The sequence below is a fragment of the Mesoplodon densirostris genome, chromosome 14, assembly GCF_025265405.1.
Source record: "Mesoplodon densirostris isolate mMesDen1 chromosome 14, mMesDen1 primary haplotype, whole genome shotgun sequence".
NCBI classification, from domain to species: domain Eukaryota; kingdom Metazoa; phylum Chordata; class Mammalia; order Artiodactyla; family Ziphiidae; genus Mesoplodon; species Mesoplodon densirostris.
Genome location: NC_082674.1, coordinates 11,412,481 through 11,432,107, shown reverse-complemented (window position 1 = coordinate 11,432,107; position 19,627 = coordinate 11,412,481). Strand labels below are relative to the sequence as shown.

The 19,627-nt window shown below is 47.6% G+C and overlaps 1 protein-coding gene across 2 annotated transcripts in view; it reads left to right on the top strand.

The window, feature by feature from the left end:
* The window catches only part of NBAS (NBAS subunit of NRZ tethering complex), a 345,026-nt gene extending 335,349 nt beyond the window's left edge, over window positions 1-9,677 (top strand). For both annotated transcript variants that reach the window (XM_060116919.1, XM_060116918.1), the window contains one exon: window positions 9,250-9,677. In XM_060116919.1, coding sequence (XP_059972902.1) covers window positions 9,250-9,525 — 276 coding nt within the window. In that variant the 3' untranslated portion in view covers window positions 9,526-9,677. The remainder of the gene's footprint in view (window positions 1-9,249) is intronic.
* Window positions 9,678-19,627: the final 9,950 nt, after the last annotated feature.

Below are 19,627 nucleotides of genomic sequence, written 5' to 3'. Positions count from 1 at the left end.
TTTGGTTGTTGACGGTAATTCCTGTTGACATTAAAAAAAAAAAAAAAATCTGTCAAAGGAACTCCTCTGATGGGTAATTGTTCCTGCACAGTGAGTGGATCCAGGCAGAAAAAATGCCTCCACTTGCTTGCTGATAGCTTGTATTATTCTGCTATTTGTTATAAGATACTGACAGTTTTATAGGTGTTTACATTTAAAAGGATGGTACTTAATGCTGATGCCAGAGATTACACCAGCTTCTCCTCCAATAGCGGCGCTCACTTCTTTCTCTAAGCTTTTCTGAAATTGCAAGCCTCTGGTGTTTGGCATGTCCTTACAAATGGCCAACAGCCTCTTCCTAGGCCAGAAATAGAAAGGCCTTCTTAGAGATTATGTCGCTGATGAATAATTAAAACCCTGGTGTGGTCCTGACTGCCGGATCACCCTCTCCATCAGCCTTGGTGAGATTTAGAGCTCACCTTCAAAACCTTCTTCTCTCCAAGAAGTATATTCGTTGCTGGTGGGTTTGAATCTCATCTCTGGGATACTTTCTACCAGGTGGAAGTCTCTTGACTCATCCCATCAAAGTAAGCAGGTATGTATTTACAATAGCTTCATAGACTGAAACATTTCCCGATTCATAATTCCAGACGTGTGGTGGCTTCAGCTCTTCACTGCTTCGTCCTTTTTAGTACTGCTCAGTGCCTCTGCCCCGACGCCACATCACAGGGACTGTCCTGGACCACGTGCCTATTAAAAGAATCATTCATGGAAGGGTTTACGACCTTTGGCACCTAATTAAGTGTTTCTACCTGATGCTAGTAATACCTATCTTCCAGTACCAACTGTGCCAGGTGTTATAATAGGAACATCCTGACCTTCCCTTTTTAATAATCCTCTGGAAAGATACCATTCTGGTTTCGCAGATGAAAACACTGAGACTCAGAGGTCACACGGCTAGTAAGTAGCCTGACCTGAAATTGAAACCCTGGATCCAGCGTTCAGAGCCTGTACTTGACCACGCCGCTTCTTTTGACCTAACTTAGTGGGCCCTCTGATATTGGAAAAGGGTTATCTCCACAGGGTAGTGAACTTGCTGAAAGCATCTTGAACCATATAATATCAGCACTGAAAAGAGTAGCGCAGAGCTAGTTTGACAGCTTGCCCGGTATAGGGCTTCCTTTTTCAAATCCGCTAAGTCACTGGGCCCTGGTCCAGCCTGGCTAGGGCTGGGGAGCCGACCACTTCCTGGGTGCTCTGTGCTGTGCTTTGAAAGCCCTCGGAAGAGGGCACCTCTAGAATGAAGCCTGCAGCCTTTATCTTGAACGTGTGGATCTCACTTCTGCCCGGTGCAATTGCTTCCACAGCACAGTCCTTCATGGTTTTAAGAAATGTGATTCTTATCTCCTTTAATTTTGCCATGAAGGTACTGGAACCTACCAACATTACTCACAGTGACCAGTGTCTAGGTTGGAGGGAGAGCCTTAAAGATTCTCAGAAAAGCATGCTTGGATTAACATGTTTACAGTCGACCCTTGAACAGCACAGGGGTTAAGCCACGTGTAAGTTAGGCTCGGCCCTCTGTATCCGAGGCTCCTCTGAATCCACATCTGAGGTTCCTCCACATCCGTGGATTCAACCAACGAGGGACTGTGCTGTGCTGTAGTATCTCCTACTGAAAAAAAATCCACGTGTAAGTGGCCCGGCACAGTTCAGACCCACGTTGTTCAAGGGCCAACATGTATATAAAACCGGGAAACCTTCCTTTCTTTGTTCCCCCTTTAACTCAATCCAGATTTCCAACAAGGACCTCCCTGGTGAGCATCTGTCCCCGCTGTAGCGCTCCCGTGGTATTGCCTTCTCGTGTTGAAGTCAGGCTCACACATGTCCCCCCCGGCCTCGGCGTGCTGTGATAACAGGGACCTTGGGCTGGGCTCCCAACAACCCTGTTTGGTGTCTGCAAAGCCCTTCTTTTGTTTTGGCCCTTATGTCAGCTGGTTTTCTTCTAAGCGTATCCAAACCAGGTTAGGCTGAAGTGATCCAGTCATGCAAAGAAGGATCAAGTGAGTGTTTTCCTGTATCTTTTACAGATACCAATTGACATTAAACTGATCTATTTTTTTAAACATCTTTATTGGAGTATAACTGCTTTACAATGGTGTGTTAGTTTCTGCTGTATCACAAAGTGAATCAGCCATACATATACATACATCCCCATATCCCCTCCCTCTTGCGTCTCCCTCCCACCCTCCCTACCCAACCCCTCTAGGTGGTCACAAAGCACCGAGCTGATCTCCCTGTGCTATGCGGCTGCTTCCCACTAGCTATCTGTTTTACATTTGGTAGTGTATATATGTCCATGCCACTTCCTCCCAGCTTACCCTTCCCCCTCCCCACGTCCTCAAGTCCATTCTCTACGAAACAGACCTATTTTTACAATCACTGTTCTTTTGTCTCTTTTAGTACCAGGCTCTTTTTCTCAGAATTTTGGGCATATCTACTTATTTCTAAGTAGCATTTTAACTTGTACATACCTAGACATGTTGCTTTCACCCATCTTCCTTCATCCTCAGCTGGTAGTTGGTCTTCTCAGTGAAGGAAGCTCTGCAACAGAATATCTCCCAGTCGTCTCAGCTGGTTGCCTCTAGCGACAGGCAGCTCACTCCCTATGGGCTAACCTATTAGATTTCCAGACAGCTCTGATGGGTGGCTGCCTTACTTAGTGTGAACAGACGTATAAAGCACCACTGTGCATAGGCTGGGACTGTGTGCTGGAGTGAGGAATGGGTAAGACATTTGTAAAGATGAAATAAAATACACATCCATCAGTGTAGAGGAATTATCTCATCAGGAGATTGATGTATGAAATAATAACACAAGGAATGAAGCAAAGTAGAAAGGGGGCAAGTACAAAGTTTGGAACTAGCCAAACTCAGGGCCCCAGAATGGGTCACAGAGGTGACCATGCTTGAATCGTCAAAGATTCTCTCCCATTGTTAGATCCTCAGTCAGAGGACTGTCCTAATTTTGTATTTAGAAGAGGTGTGTGTACTACTAATCCCATGCCAGGAGCAGAGCTGATGCTGTGCCGAGAAATGGAGCCTGAATGTCATGCAAATAAATAGAGAAAACAAAAAGTTACCTGCAGGCATTTTTCTTATTCCAAGTATACAATTCTGTTGCCCTTTTATTTTTCTGCACTTGTAGTTGATATATTTAATAACTTTTAATAGTAATAGTATATGTAGCAGTGAGACAAATATCCTCCCCTAAAGGAAACAGTGAAATAATATTAAATAATCTTCTTTAAAGTAATTGAAATGAGGTCGTGCATGCACTAGGCTACTGGGATTTCAGCTTCTCTCCTTACTGTAATTACTCTTAGCTTCGTACAGATCCATAAAATCAAAGATTTAATTCAGAGAAGGTTCATTACCTATTGTTGAAACAGGAATTAAGCAGTTAACATTTTAATGGCTTGGAAGACAGTAGTGCTTTGTGCTTTAATAAGTTTTTTTACCCAAGATCTGCAAAGTTTCATTTATTCTCAAAAATTAATCACTGACCCAAAAAAAAAAAAATCACTGACAGAGAAGGCAAGCCTTTTACTCATTGTATGATATATGTAAGGCCGCCTTCTTCTTCTATGCTTTATTCCTGATTTGTTTGACTCTAATAACTCCAGCCATTTACTGAACTTGAACTCTACAGGCATTGTGCTAGGCAGTTAAAAACATAGATTATCTCAACCCCTGTCTGTTGTCTGTATTTCACATATGGAAACTGGGGCCTGGAGAGATTATCCTTAACAAGGTCATACATCTATGTAGCTAAAAAGCCAGGATTGGAAATTGGTCTCTCACCCCAAAGCCTGTCTGCTTTCTCTTCACAAGATGACTAATTCAGAGTTATTTGATCAGAGGAATTAAATCAACTAATCCTCCTGGACTTCTCACATATTTATTTCAAACATCCAACTGACTCCAAAAATGACCAAATATATTTTCTTCCTCAAGCCCTTAAAGCACCAATCCAGCCAATGTCAGGGATGCGTGATTTTCCCCAGACCATACACCAAAGTGATTCCCAACCAATTAAAAAGTTAAGATATTTTTAAAATCAGAAAATTATATATATGTATATGTATGTATATATATATATATATATACACACACACACACACACACAAACATACACATACACGCATACATATCAGATCCTTCAAGCAAGTATAGTTTCCAAGCTTTAAAGCAATAGGAAAAGGATCATAAAGGAACAGATCCTTTCCTGATGATATAAAAATGTAAGACTTCTACAAGACAACAAATAACCAAAACGGAATTGCAAACAACAGATTAGAATGTCCATTATATCAATAACTAAAATCAAATTTAATGTTTAGGTTATACAAAGAACTCCTTCGCATGTGGAAAATGATGTTGAAACTCCAGTTAATGAGCAAAGGATTTGATCCTTCCCATAAGAAAAGATAAAAATGACAGGAAATGTATGGAAAACATTCATTCTTGCAAATAAACACATTGAAATAAAATCATCTTTGAGGTGCCTATGCATATCTCCTAAATTAGCACAATGAGTTTCTTTTCAAAACAGTAACATCCAAAGCTGAGAAGTTTGCAGTGGAACTGACCCACTGCTCCCCTGATAGCACTGCCGTGAGCTGGACGGTCCACGTCGCTGTGTGACTGCACTGCTCTCACATCCTCAGCCCAAAATTGTTTCAGATGCTTTGCCCCATGTATTAGTCTGCTCAGGCTGCCATAACAAAGTACCACAGACTGGGCAACGTACACACTAGAAATTTGTTTCCTTGCAATCCTGGAGGCCCAGAGTCCAAGATCAAGGTGTCAGCGGGATTGATTCCTTCTGAGGCCTCTCTCCTTGACTTGTAGATGGTTGCTTTCCCCCTGTGTCCGCATGTGGTTGCCTCTGGGTTTATGTGTGTGTCATCTTCTCTTCTTATAAAGACACCAATGAGGGCTTCCCTGGTGGCGCAGTGGTTGAGAGTCTGCCTGCCGATGCAGGGGACGCGGGTTCGTGCCCTGGTCCGGGAAGATCCCACATGCCGCGGAGCGGCTGGGCCCGTGAGCCCTGGCCGCTGAGCCTGCGCGTCCGGAGCCTGTGCTCTGCAACGGGAGAGACCACAACAGTGAGAGGCCCGTGTACCGCAAAAAAAAAAACAAACAAAAAATACCAATGAAACTGGATTAGGATTCACCCAAATGACTCATCAAGCCTTACTTTTACCTCTTTAAAGGTCCTGTCTCCAAATACAGTCACTTTCTTGTGTATTGGGGGGTAAGACTTCAACATATGAACTTGGGGGGATACATGTCATCCCATAAGACCCCAGTTATACCTCTCCTAATAATTTATTTTAAGGAGATAATTCAAATAGAGAAAGGATGTGTGTAAAAACCATTCACTTGTAGTGTTTCAGTAATATCAAATGATTATAAACAGCTATTTACGGCAGGGGAAGTTAAATAACTTGTTCAATAGACTACTTTGCAGCCATTAAACTTTTTAGGAATGAAAACTGTGTGAAAATAGTTTTAAAAAATTCTCAACATATGAGAAAAGTAGGTACAAATGTCACAGGATTGATTGTGAAAATACATTTGCATGTGGATAATTACTAGACAGAAAAGGAGGATAAGATAATTCCCTTGTGGTGATCCTGACACAGAAGACTTCCTTCTTTTTTAAAACTATTTCCATGTTTTTCTTTTTATTTCAAAAAGAAAAATCAAGTAGGTTAGAATGAGTAATTCTAACTGGTAAGACAGTTGTAGGCTTCTGTGGTAGGTAGTACCAGATGATTAGTGGCTTAAGTTAGGATTTTAGTCAAAAACAAGAAAAACGAAGACAAGCTAAGGCTTGACAAATTAACGTAGCAGGTCCACGCTGTCGGGATGATGCCAGGAACCCTGCTGTGCTGAGGAGGAGGACTCAGGCTGGCCTTGGTGCCCCTGAGGCAGGCGGCTTGGTGTGTGGGGTGGAGCGGTTCTGGCTGCCTGTGACCTCGGGCAGTCCTGGGCAATCCTCTCCTTCTCTGACCCTCAGGCTCCTCTTCGTTAAAATGCAGCTGTGGGACTGGGTCCTCAGAAAGGCCTTCTCTTACTTTCTGTATTCTTTCATTCTCTGTTTTGTCCCAAATATGTACAGAATAAATTATGCAGTGTTTTCCTTGCACATGACAATTATAAAGTAGACTCTGGCCATTCTGTACATCTTGCAAAGAGCCAGAATCAGGTAGAAGGCCAGAGAAAGGAAACAAAGTCAGCCCTTCATTTTCCCAGCATTTGATTATGAGGAACTAAACCAGAATTTCCCCCACGCCCTCCCCTGGCCACGGCCCAGGCTCAGTGGAGGTCCGCAGTCTCTGCCTCCGCCTCTTTCTAGGGAACCTCTGAGCAGGCCAGGACCACAGGGGAAACGTCAGAGTTCACTTCTGTGACTTGAGCCTTAGGCTTCCTCAGCCGGAATAGCAGACGGAGAGCTTTTAGAGGGTGGACACCAACCCTGCAGTTATCCGAAAGGCACATCCAGCGGGAAACCAATTTTCAGGATGTCATTGCGCTGGAGAGAAGCAAACAGAAGAGGGGATCAGAGGGGCAGCGTTGACAGAACCCCTGTCGCTTCCTCGAGCTGGAAAAATCCATCATGTTCTTCCTGGGAGCCTTTAAGGCCCCCAGAGGGAGGGGCCGTGAGTCAACAGAAAGAATCATAAAGGTGTCCTAGCCTTGAAGACTTATTCAGGGCAGCAAAGAAAGTACCGCCCTGCAGTGTTTGGACGCTGAGACTTCTATCCACGTATTTTATCAAACATTTGCCTGTAGCATCCTGACACACACTCTGTTCTCTCCTGTAGGGTTAGGTGGAAGGGTTCTTTATTTTTAACAGTGAACCAAACTAGCAGCACGCACAGTAACTCAGCTGCCACTCCTGCGCGTGTGTGTGCGCGCGGGCTCACACGCATGTGTGTCGAGGCTGCGGTGGACCGTGAAAGGACGCGAGCTTTGGAGTTACTCATTCTTCACGCGTTCATTCCACAGATCTTGCTGAGCTCCTCCCATGAGGCCCACGCTCTTCTGGGCCTGGGGCTGCAGGGTGAACAGAGGACACACCATCTCTGCTCTGGAGGGGCTCATAGTCTGGGTCAGGGGGGAACAAACAGTAAACGCACGGACTAGTCAGAGCTGAGGGCTCCTGGGCAGCTCGCCGTGTAGCAGCCTTATGATGCTCGACACATGGCTCTGAGCTCACTGAGCCTCAGTTTATGCGTCTGTCAACTGAGATCAGAACTGTCTTAAAGGGACGTTTTAAGGCTTACAGAGAAGGTGCCTCAGTGGCACCTGAGGGCCTCTCAGGAAGTGGCAGGCACCGTGATGGAGTTCGGGTCCTGGTTCCCTACTCTGGAGCAAAAGAGAAAAAGGAGGGAAAGAAGACATGTAGAACCTTCGTAAGCAGCCCCCCCGGTGGGGAGGATGGAAAGCTCTTCTGCCACTTTCAGCAGCAGAAAAACTGGTCTTGTACCAGTTGCTTTTGTCACCACCTCTAAAAACAAAAACAAACAAAAAGTGGGAAATTGAGTTCAACCTCAGTGTCTTCCTGAGTCAGAGGTGGATGAGCAGAATGTAACTGTTGATATAATGAGAGGCTGAAGAAAAGACGCCTAGAGTTTGCAAGACTCTTCAGTTCTGAGTCTAGAATCTTGTTCAACCGCGTACGTGTGCACTTTACAAAAATGTGACAGGTTTCAGTGAGGTAGGTTCATTCAGCCATTTAACGAGTATGAATTAAACTGGATGCCGAAATGAAAGGGCTGCAGCCCCCCGTGCCCTCAAGAAGCTCCCAGAGTGGTAGGAAGGCAGCCAGACCAAGCACCATAATACAGCCCGGAGAGGCGTGTGTACGGTGTCCTGGGGTGTGGGGCAAGGGGGGTCAGCTTGGCCAGGAGATCTAGGGGAAATGTCACCAAGAAGATGGCACTGGAGCTGACATCTTTGTGGGGTTTTGAAGGATCACTGGTTGGTAGGAAAGATAGGCGCCATCTGGTAGTGGGCAGTAACTTTTATTCTCAGAACTTCTTTTGTTTTAATCCTCACAGCCAGTCGACACTCTTGACCTTCTTGTCTCCAGTAGCCTTTCCTCCTTGTCACAGAACACTCACGCCGTATACAGTTACGTAGTAGAGTTGGTCCAAACATGAGATAATTGGCTTTGAAATGCCACATTATTTCTGTGGTTACTACACCCAAAACTATTAGAAAGTGCACAGTGACATGAAGAAGAAGCTGTCGTGAGGCTGTTTTATGACACCCCAGTGTAAATGAGAAGCTCTGAATTTTGGTCTGTGATTCGTGTTGACTTGATTCCTTATGAAAATATGGACAATAATAAAACAGAAAAATATAAGCTAAGTGTCAAAGCCATGGAAAACCATGCATAGGCCAAGAAGATAAGACCAGGGAGAAAGTACAGAAAATACGCAACTGAAAGAACACAGAAAACTTGTTTTAAAAAGGTGAGTTTGGTGCTGAGCTTTCTAGAAGCTTAAGCAAGCACAACTTTTAAACACCTCCTGTCGGTTATCCTATTTACAGCAGTGGGGTTGATGGATGTACTTTCTCAGTGGAGTAGAAAAAGGGTTTTCTTGTTCCGAAAAGAATTTTTTTCACAGGGATCTATACATAAAGGAGAGGTTTGAGGTTAAAGAATATGGACCATGGTGAAGCACAAATGAAATGGTAAATGTGGTTGTTAACAAGCTCGAGCTTTGAAGTCATGACTGACCTAAATTCAGATTCTGGCTCCATAGTTTACTGACCACGATGTTAAGTGAAATTCTTACCCATCCGTTTCCTAATCTGTGAATTCAGGAGGTTAAAGTGCTGGCTTCACAGGGTGGACCAAGAGGACTCAGGGAAGGAGGACATGTCTGGCATTTAGCACAACTTCTGACACTCGATGTGGGAGCCGCCACTGTGATCCCAGAGGGTCTTGGTACATGGCCGTGTCTTCCATGAAAAGGAGACTGAGTCTGTCATCCCATGTGTGTGACGCCAGAGACACTCGTGCCCTGTGTGTACTTCTCGGAACAGGCGCTGTTAGCCAGGGTCAAGGGGTTTCTGATGACAAAGGCAAAAGGGCAGCGCCCAGCACGGCAGCGCGGATGTGTCTGTGCCTGCGGGTGGGGAGTCCGCAACACCCGCCCCTCACGCCCGCCTGTCTTACCTCTTGCAGGTGAATGATTCAAACTGCGACCGAGAACTTCTCTCCCTGCTCCTGGACGCCAAGCTCTTGGTGAAGTGCGTCTCCACTCCCTTCTACCCACGTCTCGTCGAGCACCTCTTGGCCGGCCCCCAGCAAGGGCGCTGGGATGCAGAGGATCTGGCCAGACACCTGCGGGCAGCCGGCCACGAGGCCGAAGCCGGGTCACTCCTCCTGGCCGCGCGGGGCACCCATCGGGCCCTGAGGACCTTCAGCACAGCCCTGGGTGCGGCGCAGCACTGGGTATGAGCATGCCCGCCTGTGGCCACCGCCGTCACCAGTCTCAGCTTCCTGGGGGAAGAGCCTCCAGAGCCCAGCGCTGTTTCCAGAGGCAACATGTGTACCTGTCGGTTGTTCTCAGTGGTTTCAGCGAATTGCAAATAAAGCTGTATATAAACGATGAGCAAGCTGCCATTTTTTTTTTTTTTTACTTTGTTTCCTTTCTTATAGCGACTGGTTAACATACTTTCCTACTAAGAGAGACTGGACTCTTCTTATTTATTTATTTATTTATTTATTTATTTAACTGTCTCTTCTGATAGAATACAATTAATACAGTGTCTAAAACTGCAGTTCAGGCCATTGGCTGTGGTGGTGGTGGAAGGGGAGAGCGTGTGGAATGGCCAGTGGCTGGAGCACGTCCTGGACGGAGGAAGGATGGACCTGGAGTCACGTCTCAGGTTAGTTATGCGACTTTGGGCAAAGTACTCCCTCTCAGAGCCTTAGTCTGTCCTGTAGAAAATGAGAGTTGTGTTATTTATCTCACAGGTTGTTGTGTGTCATGTGAGGCTCTGTCAGATACTTAGCAGAGGCCCAGGAAATGTTACCTCTTCCCCCACTTCACTCATGTAGATGAATTGTGATTTGAAGGCCACAAGTAGATGATCAATACCAGCACACGAGGGCTGCCTATTGATTAGGGGCCTCCAAACCTATCAACATCTCTGTAGAAGGCTGACAGGTTTGCATGTCTGTAGAACCTCTGTAACCGGGGGGTGGGCTGACAGAGCCAGCCAGGATTGGCTGTCGGGGGGTCACTGACTAACACACAGCCAATCATAACAGGGGCGTGGATAGCAACACCCTTGGGAAAACCAACACAGAAAGGGAATTCCCTGCGCAGGACCGTAAGGACCCCAATGCACAACTCGCGGGCACTTGCTTCCACTGCAGAAGTGTGTGCTTGAAGGTAAAGGTTCTTGGCTGGAAGTCCTGGGCTTAGCTTTCATGAAAGCCTCACACCAGGTTCAACCCACAGCAACTACCCCTAGGCTGCAGTTGGCAGGGAGCAAACTCCGTGACTAAAGGACCATCGGAGGATCTGTCTGATGCACACGGGTCTTTACCATGACCCCAAAGAAATATTTGGAGAGAGAGAGAGAGAGAAGGTGGCTGTGTATTCATAAGAATGTTTAGTCTAGATAGATGTCATCTAGGACAATCCTTTACTACAATGAATAATTTTTAATTAGTTTAAGTAATGTGGAAAGGCTGCCTCTGGTCAATTTCCATATTGCTCTGTCAGAGCCATTGGGCTGAGTGTTATGTGGCTCACTGAGCATTGTTGACATGTGGCATATTGGGACAGCCTAGTCTCTACCTTTCCTCCCCACACTCCCACCAATGCCACACACATACCTGGTTGGGTCCACCCTCTCTGTAAGAGTAAGTTCGCTTCACCTCACTTCACCTGTCATCATCACCATCATCATCACCATCATCACTATCATCATCATCACCATCATCACCATCACCATCATCATCATCACCATCACCATCATCATCAACATAATCACCATCATCATCATCATCACCATCACCATGATCATCACCATGATCATCATCATCACCATCACCATGATCATCATCATCACCATCATCATCATCACCATCATCATCACCATCATCACCATCACCATGATCATCATCATCACCATCATCATCATCACCATCATCATCACCATCATCATCATCATCATCATCATTAACATCATCATCACCATCATCATCATCATCACTATCACCATCATTAACATCATTATCACCGTCATCATCATCATCACTATCATCATCATCATCATTAACATCATTATCACCATCATCATCATCACTGTCATCATCATTAACATCATCATCACCATCATCACATCATCATCATCACCATCATCATCACCATCATCATCACCATCATCATCATCATCATCATCTTCACCATCTCTGTCATCACTGGCTTCATTTCATTTCTGCTCCTATGGGTGTAGCTAGAGTCTTCTGACAGGAAAAAGTTTTTGTCATCTTTGGAGGAAGACTTACTGGCATAAAAGCTCACTCCGCTGACTTCTGACCAGTTGTCTATTCTAGGATTGAGTTCCTTGCCTGAACCTTCAGCAGCACCTGGAATCTGGGAATGGCTTGTACAAGCTTCTGAAATACTTCTGAGGAAAAGGCTCAGCGTAATTCTCCCAAATCAGATAACATCTGTCCAGACTGACCCCTGAGGTCACAAAGGTCTTCCTAGAACTGTGGTGCTACCAGCTGTACAGATGGCATTAATCCAGCCAGGAAGCATGCCTACTGGCAACTTTGGTTTTCTCTAACCTTACAGCCGACTTCCATCATTTCAACTGATTGTAAACAAAGTAAGCAGTATTCTGAGATAACATAGTCCATTTCAGTGGAATGTTTTTCTTCTAATTGCAGAATTAGAGGCCTTAGACATCAGTATTGCATCCCAACTATATAAATCTATGATTGAGGCCCAGAGGGCACCAGGCCAGCAGTGAGTGTGGGTCTCCACATCCAAGCCACACACCCCGAAATGCTTATGAGGAAGGGATTCCCTTGTATAACCTATGTTGCTCTGATCTGACTCGTGTCCTTGCTTATCAGAAACCAAATTTCCAAGATTTGAACACTTTCAATGGGGAAAAAAAAGCAAAGAAATAAAGGGAATAATTCCAGATTCTTGTCAATTGCCTAAATACTCTAGAAGACTGAGTTGGTCTTTAGAATGTTCTGTTGGTATTTAGATGCTAACCATAATGTTAAAGAAGTAATATGTTGTCTTTCTTATCGTAAAAAATTTGCCCCAGACCTTTCTCTTTGAAAACAAAGAGTAAGAAAGGGATGCTCTGGCCCTCACTCACTCACGCTCAGGTTTCATAGCCTTGCTTGCCTGGAAAGTGGACGCCAGAGTGAGCAGAGTAGGGAGTGAGCCTTCGGTGTCAGATGGCCTAGGTGTGAAGACCGTGAGACCTTCGGGCAAACCACCTCCTCTGTCTCAGCCTCATTTTCTCATGCATGAGTTGGGCTAATCATGCCTTTCCAGGTATTTGCAGTTCAACAAGATAATGCCATTGCACTGCAGCCGCCCAGTGTGCCCTGTGCCCTGCTGGAGCCCCACTCCACCAAGGGCCTCCTCTCTCTGACAACGGTGCTGGGCCCCTGCTTCGGCTGCAGAAATTCTCTCCCAACCGTATACCCCAAGCTTTAAGTGCACTCACTCATTTAATCCTCATTACAACCCTCTAGGGGGAAATGAGGTACAGAGAGGGTAAGTAGTTTCTCCAAGGACACAAAGCCAGCAAGTAATGGAACCACGATGCAATCGTAGGTCATCTGACTCAGAGCCTAGCCCTTGGCCGTGATGCTGTGTTAACTCCCATCCTCGCAGCTCTTCAGGTGCTCGGCTGAGGAACCTGGGCGAGATTCCTGGAGGGCATGTGAATGACACTAGGCTATGTTGCCCACCCCTCCCTTCCATCCATGAACCGATAATATTGTGGCACAGAGGGCTCTGAATGCCCTTTGAGTCTTTCACCTGCCCACTGACATCCCAGCCTTCTGAAAGGTGGGGCGCCCTTCATCTCTCGGCTCAAGAGCCCTAATCCTGAGACGTACAGACTCCCCTGCTTCTCCCAGAAGACCCCTGGGCCTTTGTTCAAACCTTCCCTAGTGTTCCAGATTTCCCAGAAGGTGCAGTACGTTTGACCACCATTTATTAACATTCTCTGTAGACAGTTATGGCCTCACGCAGCTTAACTACAACGAGGACGTGTAAAGTGTGAACACCTACGTTGAAGGTCTTCAGGCCCAGTGGTTAACAATCAGGGCTGCACCTTAGAATCACCCGAGGAGAATTTAAACCAGACTGATGCCATGTCCCCAGCCCAACCCTGACCAATTACATTAGAACATCTAGGGGTGAGGCCCACGTGATGTTACATCACGGCCAGTTGAGGGAGCAGGCTTTATGTCTTTGGCTTCTCATCTCTCTTGGCCATGTCTCTGGCCCCTTTCTACATGCCGGTCCAGTCCCGCTCCAGAAGGCTTGGCTGGTCAAGGGCGAGGCTGGCGTCCTCCAGCTGGGAGTGACCTGCTTCTCCCCCGGCCCTCGCCTGCAGCTGAGCAGCAGCCAACTTTAAAAGGAAGCGAGCAATTTAGAAGAGAAGTGAAAAGGCCTATCACTTATTTAACCTGCAGCTAAATTTAGGCCTGGGGTTGAGGTGGGTCCCTGTGTCTGTTCTGTTTCCCCCTCACCTTGAACACTGGGTCTTATCTTTTTGGAAAGAAAACTCATTACCATCAGTGTAGCAGGAGAGCATTCAAACGCAGTCTTGCCCTATTCTTTGGAGAGAGGCTGCCTTTTTCTCCAGTTCACTGTACACACAGACGCTCTCTCCTCTCATTTATCTCCTACAGCTGGGGATTTAGTATCTCTTCTCTTTTTTATAAATTTATTTATTTATTTATGGCTGCATTGGGTCTTTTTTTTTTTAGTTTATTTTTGGCTGCATTGGGTCTTGGTTGCTGCACGCGGGCTTTTCTCTAGTTGTGTCGAGCAGGGGCTGCTCTTCGTTGCGGTGTGTGGGCTTCTCATCACGGTGGCTTCTCTCGTTGCGGAGCATGGACTCTAGGCTCACGGGCTCTGGAGTGCAGGCTCATTAGCTGTGGTGCACGGGCTTAGTTGCTCCACGGCATGTGGGATCTTCCCGGACCAGGGCTCGAACCTGTGTCCCCTCCACTGGCAGGCGGTTCTTAACCACTGCACCAGCAGGGAAGCCCAGTACCTCTTCTTAATAACTCCAAACTCATAAACTGAAGATGGCTTCAAAAACGGGAGAATCGGAAAATAGAGTACTGGGCGCTCACAGGCTTAAGAAGAAGAAAAGGAGGCTTCCTGTTTGAGGATCCATCCTTGGGATTTTCTCTTCACCGCCAGAGGGAGCCATGAGAAGCGGGGCTTGATTTTCTATTTTTCTAATGAATCCAGAGTCCTGACTCAGAGACTGACGCTGCAAACTTGGAGAACAACCGCTCACAGCTGAGAGCTGGGGAATGAGGCGCTTCAGACTGTTAGGAGTGAAATGAAGAACGGCTCGGATTCTGATGCTGGGGGTAAATCCCTGGAGGTGGGGTCTCCTCCCCGGTGGTTGTCGGAGTTCTGGACGGGTGCCTCAGGCTCAAGAAGAGGGTTTCAGAAACCAAAGCCCTGGACAAAGGTCAGGGGGTGAGAGAAGCTGAAGGGTGTGAGATTCACCAGCCCTGGAGGGGCTCTGGGGGTGGGGGGATCTTGATGCGTAACTAACCAAGCCCGGGAGGTGGGTTTCACTCTCCGACAGGGACCCCTCAGCCTGGCTAATGGAACTGTGTGGTCTGGGCCAGCAACCTGCTTGTTGCCGAGGCAGCGAGGTTTATGAGAACACGTTGGATGGGGTCAGGGATCTGGGTTTGAGAGCCTACCTTGGCTAATGTATGACCCGGGCAGCGTCATTTCTTGGCTTTCTCTGTATCTGTTTCCTGTCTACATCTCTCCACTGCTGTGAGGCTCAGATTCATTGCGGAGCTCTTCCTCCGGGGCCTGGGGGCTGGGGAGGGGTGTCAGGATGAGGCACCCGGCTGGAGCCTGTGAAAGCTGTGCAGAAGGTCCATCTCTAGACGGGTGCATCTGCACAGGTGCGGCCAGGGAGTAGCCTCTGAGAGCCGCAGGTGCGATTCCTAATCTCCCTCTGGCACTCTCTTCGGCACTTGAATGGTCAAGGGCTCCCCACTGCACCTGAGTTGGGCTGAGGATTTAAATGGACGTTCGGCTGCCTGAGGATGGCGGCCCCGGTTCCTGCCCCTCACGTTGCCCGTCCTGTGGCAGAGCTGCAGGCCAGTGGCTGAATGGCCCAGGCTCTGGAGCCACCCTGTTCCTGGGAAAGAAGTACCACCCAAACCCTGCCCGTTTCTCTCTTAGGAAAGAGATTGACTTTCTTATCTGGATGCTTGAAGTTCACGTCAGCACCACCAGCTACGTCTCAGTGTTCTCCATGCCGTGCCTCCGTCCTTCATCTCCTTGTGTCCAAGTTAGTCCTATTTACAACTTACTGCTTCCTAGGAGATGGGAGAAGGCCTCCTCCTGTCATTTGGTCGATTTGCTTGTAGCCCATTTTTTGAAAACAGTTTTATTGGTGTATAGTAGATTTACAATATTGTGTTAGTTTCAGGTGTACAGCAAAGTGAATCAGTTATACATACAGGCAGTCTTTTTTTTTTTTTTTAGATTCTTTTCCCATACAGGCCATTACAGAGTATTGAGTAGAGTTCCCTGTGCTATACAGCAGGTTCTTATTAGTTATCTATTTTATATACAGTAGTGTGTGTATGTCAATCCCAGTGTCACAATTTATCCCCCCATCCCCTGGTTTGTAGCCCATTTCTAACAACTCCTTTGTTTTAAATGGAGGAAGACGTTTTTCTCTTCACTAGTATTAGCAATAAAAATAATAGAAGGTACTATTTATTGAGCACTTATATGTGTGCAATTTCTCTTAGATACATTAACAGTTATCCACAAACCACTCCAGTGAGGAAAGTGATATTATTCTCCATTTATATATGAGAAGACCAACTTGGAGGGGTGAATTGACTTGCCTAAGGTCTCCCTACAAGGGAGGGTCAGGATTTGAACTCACGTCAACCTGATTCCAAAGCTCAACTTTTGCACGACACCGTACTTGAGAATTCTGGCTTTCTGTGCCCGGCTAATAGTCTCAACGGCCATGCACTTTGATAAAAGGGGTCGACCACGGCCAGAGGGTCAGGAACCAATTGTCTCCTCGTGTAAAGAGATGATCCAAAATGTATCCAGGCTCTGTTAGGCAAAAGAGAAATTCTCTGAACCCTTTCATGTTAACTTCCTATTAAAGCAAAAGTTTTTATCATCCTGCCCTAGAGAAGGGATGTTCCCATTTAGAAAAAAAAAAAAAAAAGACCTTCTAATTCCAGGTAACCCGGCACAGCTGGGGGAAAGCCCAGCTTTCCCACACGTACCTTCTGTCAGAGCTCCATCCGTGTGCCACCCTTTATCTTTCAGACTCTCTCTGGATAGTAGGTGGGAAGAGACCAGCCCCTTTGTGAGGCAGCAGGAAATCAGAGACGTGGACTGGAGGGACCCTTGGAGGTAAGTCGCCTGGTCCCGCTCCCCCCCCACCCCGGCCCCGTTGGGACTCGCTGCTCCAGTGCGTCTGGCAGGTCCTCCAGCCTCTGCCTGAAGGTCGTCTCACAGAGCAGCCTGTCCCCGGGGTGGCAGTGTTAGCTGTTTAAAAGTTCCATCTTTTGTGAGCTGCCATACCTCCTCCCAGCCATAGGGGGCTGCTGCGGTCCACGGGCTTCCCCGGGTGTTTCCGGTGTGTGGGGGACCCCTGCAATGATGCTGACTTGAGCATCACTGAGCCCATCCTTTCTCTCGTCACTTTCACCCGCAACGTGTTGGGCCAGGTCCCTGGATGTTCTTGAAGCTGCCTCTCTAGTACAGCAGACACAGAGACCCCCATCTTCACCTGGTTCCCACCCTGTGCTGCCCGGTCTCCTCACCTGCGGTCTCTCTACTCCAGGCCCCTCCCTGCAAGCACCAGAACCATCTTCCTAAACTTACCTGGTCTTGTCCTCCCCCAGCTGAAAGCCCTCCGGTGGCTCTCCGTGGTCTACAAGAGAAGCTCCTCAGCGATATAATCAAAGCCTTTATGTCGTGTTTGGATTAGTGGCTATTTTTTATGTAACGTGCAACATCCTTTGTAGCTAGCTATATCTTCACAATAACCTCATTGCTGGATATTATTATTTTTAATGCATTTTATAGAGCACAGCGAGGCTCACAGCTTAAACAGTATCTGCAGGTCACATAGTCGGGAGGTGGGAGGTCTGAGATCTGAAGGTTGTGGTCTCTGAGGCTCAAACCTCTATTCCGTGTCCCACGCAGTGTGTGTGTGTAGGGTGTGTATGTGTGTGTGTGTGTGTGTGTGTGTGTGTGTTTTAATTGTGGTAAAAAACATACCATAAAATTTACCATCTTAGGGCTTCCCTGGTGGCACAGTGGTTGAGAGTCCACCTGCCAATGCAGGGGACACGGGTTCGTGCCCTGGTCCGGGAAGATCCCACATGCCACGGAGCAGCTGGACCCGTGAGCCATGGCCGCTAGGCCTGCGCGTCCAGAGCCTGTGCTCTGCAATGGGAGAGGCCACAACAGTGAGAGGTCCGTGTACCACAAAAAAAAAAAAAAAAAAATTACCATCTTAACAGTTTCTACGAGTGCAGTTCAGTAGTGTTAAGTATATTCACATCGTTGTGCAACTAACCTCCAGACCTTTTCTATGTCCCCATGTCCCCTCTCCCCAGCCCCTGGCAACCACCATTCTGCTTTCTGTCGCTATAGCTTTGACTGTTCTAGGAACCTCATGAGTGGAATCACACACTATTTGGCTTATTTTGCTCAGCATGGTAGCCTCAAAGTTCATCCAGGTTGTAACATATTTCAGCATTTCCCTCCTTTTTAAAGGCTGAATAATATTCCATTGTATGTATATACATATGATGGACAAGTGTGTTTTTGTTTTTTTGAAGAGTGGTCAGCCTCATAGTATCTTGTCCACCATCTTCATTTATTCCAAAGCATAGGACTATTCATGACAAGCTCTGCACGGGAAAGCATTCTGGGCTCCGGATGGCAGATGCCCCAGTGAAGCCAAGATTAATCCCAAGAGAGAGGCCTAGCTGGTGCACTCGCATGGCTCTGCCCCGGACGTTCCCACCACGAATGGAGTCTGGGAGTCCAACCTATGGAGTGGCAGCTGCCCCGGTTTAAGCATCCTTAGCAGACAGGTGGACCGTGCCCTCCCCTGGTTTGAGTCCTGGGGGAGGATCCCCTGCTTTGTAATTTTACTGGTTTATTAGAGTAGATCCCGGGGGTGGGGTGGGGCTTAGGCATCTTTGCCCATCCTGCCGAAACCATCTTACCTGGGACAACGCATCATCTCCTTTCATGCCGACAAGTCTGAGGTGGATCATATCAGCCCCCAGCTTGCAACTGAGGAAACTGAGGCACAGAGAAGTTAAGTCACCCAGCTGGTGAGTGGTAGAACTCTCCCACCTGAATCTAACTCCTAGCTCCCTGGGGGCCGGGATGTCGCTGGTGTTCCCTTAGGTGAATGTGGCCTGCTAGGCGTTTCAGGGATGTGGACAGACATCCCCACCCCGCCCCCACGCCCCATTTCCTCCCTCCTGTTCCTGGTGCCTCTTCTGAGCCTCTTCCAAGGGGTGGAGGCGTTCAGGTCCCAGGAGCAGTAACGGAAGATACCCTGAGAGAAGGGCACAGTGATTGCTGCCGCACCAAACTAGGGTCTCCACAGCCTTCGACAGCATGGGAGGTGGGGGACGTGTGGGTGCTATTGGCAGAGGACAGCTCAGAGGGGGAGGGGGAATTGCTCACTCTCATAACCAGACTCAGACAGGGTGGGGTCAGAGGGCCTCCGGGAACCCCGGATCTAGGGACTCAGATGCCTACACGAGTCCCTCTCTCATTTCTTACCAGCAGTCGCTGAGCCCTCTGCCTGCCGGTTTCACTTCCAGGTCCCACAGATGGGCCTTCTCCACGTGGCAGCATTCATGGGCTTAATGTCTGGGCCACCCAAGAGGAAAGGGAGCCTTCCCTGCCCCTCCCACCGACAGGTAGATCCCGGGGACGGGCTCTGAGTGGGTCAGCACCGCAGAGAGCAGGCTCTGTTACCAGCAGAAGCAGGAGAGGCCCTGGGGACCTGGGGCTTGGCGGCCGCCCTCGTTTTAGGTCTCTAGAGGCAACAGGGCACAGGTATCTGGGCGCCTCGAGACAGGGACTGGGAGGTCTGTGCAGCAGAGACACAATTTCTTCCAGTTGGGGTGTTCACTGGGGGCAGCCTGGTGCAGAGGGAAGGAGAGATCGGGGAGCAGCTACTAGGTGGGTCACCCCAGGCGGGAGCCTTCGTGTGCGTCTGTTGCTGGCATTAGGTGGCCTCTCTCACCCCGTGACCCCTCTCACTTTTAGACTTGCTGAAAG